Below are 8,601 nucleotides of genomic sequence, written 5' to 3'. Positions count from 1 at the left end.
TTTCATTAAAATATTACCCCTACTTCTACGAAATAAAAAATAATAATAATATTTTTTTAATTAAAATAAAAATAAAACAAATAAATTTTTAATCTTAGTAACTAAAAAAAAATGAAATTTTTTTCATTAATTACAAAAAAAATTATTTTAACAAAAAATAAAAAATTTTAGCAATAGTAACCCTCGTCACAAAAAAAAAAAAAAAAAAAATTAAACGACATTGTTTTGTTGTTTAAATTTTATTTGTGACCCTAAAAAAAAAGATTTTAATTTTTTTTTATCCACCCCCGTCTCCCTCTCTTTTTTTTTTCATTCCCGCTTTTTTTTTTCCATTCCCCCCCCCCCGGGGCCCAAAACCAAAAATCCCTAATCTCTTAAGATTTGTTAAGCCTCAAGGAGATTACATAGAGCTTCACAGGAAGAGAAATGGCTATCGCCATGATCATTTCGAGCGCAAACGAAAGAAAGAGGCTCGTGAAGTCCACAAGCAATCTCAGATTGCTCAGAAGGTTCAGTTTCTTCACTTTTCTATTGAGGATCTTGTTTACTGTTTCGGAAAATGAAATTACTATTGAGGATCTTGTGGACTCACAAGTCACCAGATCAATTGTCTATAAATTCCTGGGATGTTTTGGGGGCTTTTTTTTCTTTGTGGGTTGTCTTTGTTTTTTCATTTGAATAGTATCAACTTTTGGAGTGGTTTCTTTTTGATTTTGACTATTCTCTCTCTTCTTTGGACCTAAAGATTCATCAGATTTGGGTAATAATCTCAATTGGGTTTTCTGTTTCTTCTTCTTTGTATTGTAAGAGATTGGATGGTCAGTCTGTCAGTTGCTTAATGGTCTTATTTGTTTCACTCTCAAATTATAAAATATCATTTTTATAAATTTATTTTCTATTTTTGTTTTTGTTTTTGAAGGTTTGTAACTGGTGATTATGATGTTCATACGTTTTGATCTTGATATCGGAAGATGATTACTGTATTGGGCTTTTGTATTAGTCCTGAATTCCTCTTTATTATTTTTCTCTCTATTTCTTATCAAGATTTGATGATGTTGAATATTTGGATTCTCACAAAAACAAATAATGTGGACAATTTTGATCTGAGCATTTGAATGTGGCAGTCATGACATCTAATAGATTTATGAATTTGGTTTTTGAATCCTTATTGCAGAATACTATTTTTCTTTTCATTAGTTTTTATTTTTATAAATCTTCATTTGGTGTTGGTAATTCATTTGGATTTTGTTAAATGCTGAGAACCGCGAGTTTCTATTTTTATTTTTATTTTTATTTTTTTAGGATGTATATATATCATTCTTCTTTTAGGATATATTTTCATTTTGCGGCTTTTATTCCCTGGAGAAAGCAGCTGCTCATGCATCATCATTGCTTGGAAGAACAGGGAAACATTTATTCTTGAGAGATGGTGATAATGAAAAACCTCCTATTTTACTTCAAATGGCCAACGATACTGATGATCTTCCATTACGTGAGCCCTCGTGAATTTAATAGATTCTGATCAGAAGTCAAACAAATGTTTCTTTGTGACTACAAATGATATAGAACCTATCTTGACTCCTTGTCTTGTCTCTGCAGATCTACTCTACGGTCCTTTAGGCGTCGGGTTGCCTACGCTAACGCACGATATGATCGTATCCTGCCATACTATATACATTTGTTTATTATTTTTTACTTGTTTATGTAGGAAAATATTTGGAGATAAAATGTCAGGACATTTAAACATATGCTCAAGCAATACATGAAAAACTAGTTAGGCTGTTCCAATTTTCTTCTTTTTGAAATCCTCTAATTTATGTGAAGAACTTAACACTTCCTCTTAGATCTTGTTGGATGGAGTACATCATCACTGTGGCGTCGAAGTGAGCTCCCAAAGGTAATTCTTAATCTTTATGGAGCTTTAGAATTGTGTTTCCAATTTTTCTTACTTTTTTTTCTTTATTTTTTTTCAGCGTCAAAATCTATCAAGAATTGACAAATACCCGCATGTCGTAAATGTGGAGTTAGCAAAACCTGTGAATACTCAAGAAGAAATGTCTTTAGAGGGCCAAGTCAATGTATGCAAGACCATTGATATGGAAGGTTAGTTACCAAATTTTTGTCAATGTTATTCATGTTCTACAGCACTAATCTTACAAGATTCAAGAACCATTACTTCCCATTAAAAAACCAAGTTAAAAATTAAAATAAAAAAGGTTTTTCCTTCATTTTAAATGTAGATTTCACTTGTATATTTAGTTTTTCTGGAATTGTGAAAGAGAGTAAAAAGTTACCGGCAATATTGTGAATCCCGCTCAACACCATGTTGTACCAGCTGGTACATACCATTTTAACAGGAAACTGGAATAATGGAGACTCAACACAGTTCCAGTTAATTTTCTGGTTTGTACTGGATTATTTTAGGTGTATCGGGCTAGCTCAATTTCCAAGCATACAGACTGTTCTAGCATGTACCAGTTAGTGAAAGAATGAAAGAACTGAAAATGAATTTCAGTGTGAAACAAGGTTGGGCTTCGAACTAGCATGTCTTGGTTTAGTCAAAACTGGAAGAAAAACACACACACACACACAACACACAACCTGATTTGTTATAGCAAGTGGAAAGAAAATGGAAAAAGAGAAATTGAAGAGGTAATACTAGAAGTTCTAGAATAGTTATTTGGTGAAGAACTTTATACAAGTAAATGAAATTTTCATTATGCTCTTGAGGATTTGAAGTTCAATATGATTTCATTACCATCATTTCAAATTGTCCAATTATTCTGAGCTCTATATGTAAGTAAAATATTTGTTCTTGATTATTCCCTAATTTTCACACTCTTTCCTCATTGCGTCCAATTGTAGAGGCAATGATCAGGGGTCTCACAAAAATGAGCTGGGAAAGGGTTGATATTGACTTCAGTGGAACTAAACAAAGACTTTTGGGGCACAGTACTATTCAGGCAAGTTTCTTCTTTCTCTTTACTTTAACTACAGAATCAAGGAACAACATAATAACCTCAATGAGTAAAATGCGGTTTGGAGGTCAACCTCTTGAAATGGATTGGAACTCTCTAGTTTGAATTCCCCTCCAGATGAAAGAGGGTCAGCACAATCAGATTTCAATCCATTTGGCAAAATAGGAGAGAAGTAAACAAAGAAATGATAGTAGTACTAGTTTATCTTCTTCTTGTTTGGATAGTATAAGAGTGAGATAAAAGAGAAAGAAAGTAGTTTATCATCTCTTCTTGTTTGGGAAAGATAGTAGTATCAACATTTCTAATGAGTGACCTTTTTCTTTTGTTCTGCTCGTGCAGGTAAAAACTTACTGTGTGAATTCCGCCGGAGCTGATGTGATACAACATATGATCGACAATTTTCTGTTATAGGTGTCACCAAATTACATTTATTTATGCATCAATTTATTTTATTTTATTTTTCAGTTTCTTCCATATCGAGATAATGTAAATATGCGCAAGCAATCCTTGAGCATTTCGTTCCTTTTAGAACTCTAATTTTTAAAATTTCAGAAACACTGGAGGGAGTAATTTTCCCTGTTTTAGAGTTATATGTAACTTTCTGCCTAACATGCTATTTTAGTAATTTTTTTTTTATTTTTTGACAAAAATATAAGGTAAAAAAATTATATTTGGGATCACTTGTTAACTTTTTACAGAAAAATGTACAAAAAGTATAGAGAAAACACAATATTTGACCTTTTTTTTTTCTTTTTTTTTTTAAGTTGTTGATTTTTTTGATTTTTTTAATGATTTTTTGATTTTTAAATTAAAATATTGAGTTAAAAGTGCCAAGGAATAGTTTAAATTATAGTGCATTTGCGAAATGTTTGATTGGTGGTTGTGTGCTTGTAATTTCAGTTCGTGGATATTATTTTAGTGTAATTGGTATACTGGATGGTGTCCCGATTACTTTGACAACATGTGTGTGGAACCTAAATGTGGGCTCTACGTGTGGAACCTGAATATATTTTCAAATATTAATAAAATGAATTCATCATTTGTATTTCTATATTCTACTATTATTTTGCATTCTTTATATTGCAATTAATGGTCATGTGATTGATATATTGATGTTTTTAGGTTATGAAATTTATAACCTTTTAATTTTAATTAGTGTTATTTTGTTTTTTTTATTACCTCTGAATAAGCTATTCACATAGTTGACATATAATAAATTTATAAAAGTATAATTTTTAAAAATGTTCCAGACATATCGTGTCGTGCATTTTTTGAAAATCAATGTGGCCTTGTGTCAAAGCGGTGCCCTTGTCACGTGTCAGTGCTACTTAGAGCACAGCACAACAAATTATTTGGGAGAAACCAATAATTTAATTTGTGTGTGTGTGTGTGTGTGTGTGTGTGTTTCTCCACCAAGTTTATTTGGATTTGATGGTTTGAATTACAATTTTAACTTCACATTATGTAGCACTAATTGAGGATTGGAAAGCACCTGTAGGCTGCAGCACTTATATAGTTTTCATAACTAGCATTTGTTTCAATTTGTTAGGGGAGAACATATGTACAGGTGTAAAACTGAATAGATCACACTCCAATTGTATGAATCAGTTAAGTGTTCATTATTTTCTAATGCATAGATTTCTACCTTTGCTTGTTCCGAATGTTGTTCTAGATTCATTTCATTTGACTACTTCAAAGTTTCTTTTTATCGTTGTTGTAACAATTGTTATTCTCAACAGGGATGAGTAATTCTCAACGGGATGAGTAAAGCTTCTTGAGATATTTCTGACCAGACCATCTAGTTCTGTAACTGCTCTCTTCCTTCGCTTTTATTTGTTTATTTATTTTTTGAGGTTTTCTCTTCATTTTGACTCATTTATTTGTGTTTTTTCTTATAGAAAGAACATACTTGTTTATACTTCATAAAGTAAATCATTGTAATTTGAAAGATATCTGAAAAGGAAACACACTTGCACTTCCTTGAGTGCAGTAGGATTGGGATTGTGTTCTTAATTGCATTTATTCAAGAACCATAACAGTTCTGTGGTGAATCCAATCAATGATTAATCCTACTTAGAGGTGTGATATAAGAGATGATATGTTAATTCTATGATTTTTGGAGATTGTTGAGTGTTGCTGAGCTCTTTCATCTCAAGTCTAGAAGAATGAGGTTTACCATGATCAATGAAAGAGATGGGAATCGACACATTTAGTAAAGCCACTTAATTTGTTCATACATGTCAAAGGTGTTAGCAATCCATAATGCCTAACTATAATCGGTAAGACTCAAAACACAAGAAGAACAAACACACAAGAAAGAACACACCAACTTGACCTCTAGGTGACAATGCTTTAAGGCTAGGGAAATTAACAAAGAGTAAATTAGATATGAAAAATAACAGCAGAGAAAATAATATATAGTTTTAGTCATTAGGTGATCCAATCCATTATTAGATAAAGAAGAAGAAGAAATTATGGACCTAAATAACAGCAGAGAAGAAATTTAGAGAAATTCTTGATGGGTTTCCTAAATATTTGATTTTTGTTTAAACAAATCTTTCAAATTTTGAATTAGTAAGATAAGAGAACCCATTATGGTGTTTGAATGAAATTCTTGAATGGGGGGCTTTAGTGTTCAAATGATTCTATTACAATGTTGAATTTCTTTTTCTTTTTAATCTTTTTGGGTATTTTTCCTGAATGTGGTATTTGATTTTTAAATTTTTTTTGGTGGTATAAATAAATGGGTAATGTAGGGTGGTATAATATCTCCAAGTAAATTGAGGATGAAGCTAATAGGGGCAGCTGCTCAGCATAAGAGGAAGAAAGATGGATCAAATAGTAACTCAGCAAGAACATCTCTTTCCAACCTTGAGGATTCTGAGTTTGTCAACAACAGTTTGTTAGCCACCATGACTGCAGGAGACTTTGATGACCATGGTATTTTATGTGACTCTGCTCCACCTTTGTTTTCTCATTACATCCATTGGTAATTAGTATTTAACATTATAGTTTACTCTCAAACTAATTTTCTGTTTCTTCTTTGTAAACAAAAAACAGGAAACATATTGTCCCAAAAAAGAAAAAAGAAAAAAGAAAAAACTCAAAACATGTTTAATATACACATGTTTTCCAAACAAATACTAACAAAAATAAGAAAACATGTTTGGTGAGTTGCAGGAAAGGTGAAGTAGTCGCCGGGAAGGGAAAGGGTGGCTAAAGGGGGTGAGGGAGTGGCTGGAGGGGGGATGGAGGAATAGTGTTTTCAAAGGCTCAAGGAACCCCCAAGGCACCAAAGGTTTCTTGAGTTTTTATTTATTTATTTATGGGTACCTAAAATTATGGTTCAACAGTAATAATAATATATATTCACAAAAAGATCGTACACGAGCTGTATTGAGATTTATCATTTTTAAATACTGTGTTCATTAGTGACCTCCTAATTACAATGTCATTGACACTGAGCTGCTATGGCATCTAATTGTTAACAGGGAAGTTACTTCCAAAATGATTAAGATCAAACAGAAATGATTAATGTTCCTATTTTAGTTTGTTGAATTAACTTTTTAGTTTATTCATATGCATCAGTGGTTTTTGGATTAATTTGTGTTTTCATTTTTCAGGTCAGAAATTTTTTGGAGAGATGCAAAATATGGTCCAAGAATTAAAGAACTTAGTTTTTTAAGTTTTTTCATTTTTTAATAGATGTAAACACAGTTAATTTTTTTTTATTTAATTCTTTTGTATATACTTTTGAATATTTAATTTCCATTTATGAAATATATGACGTTATTCTATTCAATATGTGGTTATGATTCAAAATATAATATATAGTGTGTATTACATTCTTCAAATGTGCATACAAAAATAATATTGATTATTTTTCAAATATGTCGAATTCTTTTTTTATCACATATTTTATTAGTTATTAATTACACTTAAAAGATGTGATGTAAATATTTTTAATCACACTTAAAAGATGTAATCTAAATGTTATTAATCACACTTAAAAAGTGTGATTAAAAATGATTCTTTTTAATCACACTTCCAAAGATCACACTTAAAAGGTGTGATCTAAATATTTTTAATCACACTTAAAAGGTGTGATCTAAATATCTTTAATCACACTTAAAAGATGTGATCAAAATATTTTTAATCACACTTAAAAGGTGTGATCTAAATATTTTTAATCACACTTAAAAGATGTGATCAAAATATTTTTAATCACACTTAAAAGATGTGATCTAAATATTTTTAATCACACTTAAAAGGTGTGATCTAAATGTTATTAAGCACACTTAAAAAGTGTGATTAAAAATGACCCCTTTTAATCACACTCCCAAAGATCACACTTTGATAAAACTTAAAAGGTGTGATTAAATAACATACATCACACAAAAAAAGTGTGATCTTTATCTATTTTTGTAGTAGTGATGCATATCTTTTAATCATTTTTCTTTATTTGGCTTGCCATTGGAATACTAGGTGAGCACTTTTTGTTTTAGCATACCGCATAAGTGTGATTGTTGTCATACCAAGCATAATACCATGAGGGTAGTTGCTTAATTGAGATACTTGTTTTAATGTCGGTGGATAAAGGCTAATTGCTAAAGTTGAGATAAATTGATTAATGTACATACAAACTCACATTTTTCAAGTGACGCGTATTCAAAAACACACATGAAATCAAAATGTTCCAACTTTTACAAAATTAGTCTATACTTCTGTGTATCACATAGTAAATTAGCTAATAATCGAAACAAGAGCATATAATGTAAATAAAAATCACATTATGATTAGTAGAGACAGATCTTTGATTGGGCGACTAGGGCGCTTAATTCATGACCTTCCCTTTTTATACCTAAGTTCCCGAGCCGAGACACTTTGGTGATGACGGACTAATGGCCTTTGGCACGAGCCTCGGGTTTTCTAAATTTTCTAAAAATATTTAGGTGGCAACTCTGAAATCTGGCAAAGCAGTCCATTTTTGACATTTTGATTCAAAATCGATTTTCCAAAAGAATTGTCTGATTTTGACTCATTTGTGTTTATCTATTTCACATTGCACTTGTGGAATCAGATTCAGAATCATAGAAGTCCGAACTATAAGGCTAGTCGTATCCGAAAAGAGTACGAAAAGCAAGCTACAGAAACCATTATTATATTATATTGCTTACGTTTGAAACTATTGTCAAGGAGAAAAACATCAGTTAGACATTTATGAAGAAAGGGAAGCTACACTTAAAAAAGAGTTAGTTTTTGAACCAGAAAGTGCTATTAGCTCACTATAAGCAGACCTTGAGTCCATTTTAATAATTTAAATTGTTTATTTTATAGGACTTACTGAAAAAATACCGTTGCAAAAAGAAAAAAAGCATCAAATTAATCAAACATTCTTATTTTTAATAAAAATAATATTCTCAATAAACTATACAAAATAAACGGTGAGATGGGTCCAATATGTGCCCATAGCAAACAAACTATATTGTGGGTGAGAATAAATTATTCATGATTTATCTGTAAAAGGTGGGTTTTATGGCACACACTAAGAAGTTGCCACATCATCCAATTTTTTAGAGTAAAGGCATAGCACATTTAAAAATTCAGTGTTACGTTGACACTA

At 31.0% G+C, this 8,601-nt stretch overlaps 1 protein-coding gene across 4 annotated transcripts; it reads left to right on the top strand.

Moving 5' to 3' along the window:
* The first annotated feature begins 339 nt into the window (after positions 1–339).
* LOC145801294 (uncharacterized) lies at positions 340–6,765 on the top strand. 4 transcript variants are annotated; one of them, XR_014342558.1, is made up of 8 exons: positions 340–509; positions 1,600–1,655; positions 1,845–1,897; positions 1,974–2,103; positions 2,866–2,963; positions 3,318–3,389; positions 4,718–4,779; positions 5,735–6,765. XR_014342558.1 is itself a non-coding variant. In XM_082892241.1 (7 exons), the coding sequence occupies exons 1-6, from the start codon at positions 427–429 to the stop codon at positions 3,387–3,389; spliced, it is 492 nt and encodes a 163-aa protein (XP_082748367.1). In that variant the 5' UTR covers positions 340–426; the 3' UTR covers positions 4,718–6,765. The 4 variants fall into 4 exon arrangements, 2 of the variants coding, with proteins under 2 accessions (XP_082748367.1, XP_082748366.1); XR_014342559.1 differs by having other exon boundaries at positions 4,718–4,784; XM_082892241.1 differs by having other exon boundaries at positions 4,718–6,765.
* Positions 6,766–8,601: the final 1,836 nt, after the last annotated feature.

The sequence above is a fragment of the Camellia sinensis genome, chromosome 10 (assembly GCF_055761805.1).
Source record: "Camellia sinensis isolate YWXY chromosome 10, ASM5576180v1, whole genome shotgun sequence".
Classification (NCBI taxonomy): Eukaryota; Viridiplantae; Streptophyta; class Magnoliopsida; order Ericales; family Theaceae; genus Camellia; species Camellia sinensis.
Note: the sequence above shows the minus strand (reverse complement) of the source record. Positions and strands in the feature narration are given on the sequence as shown.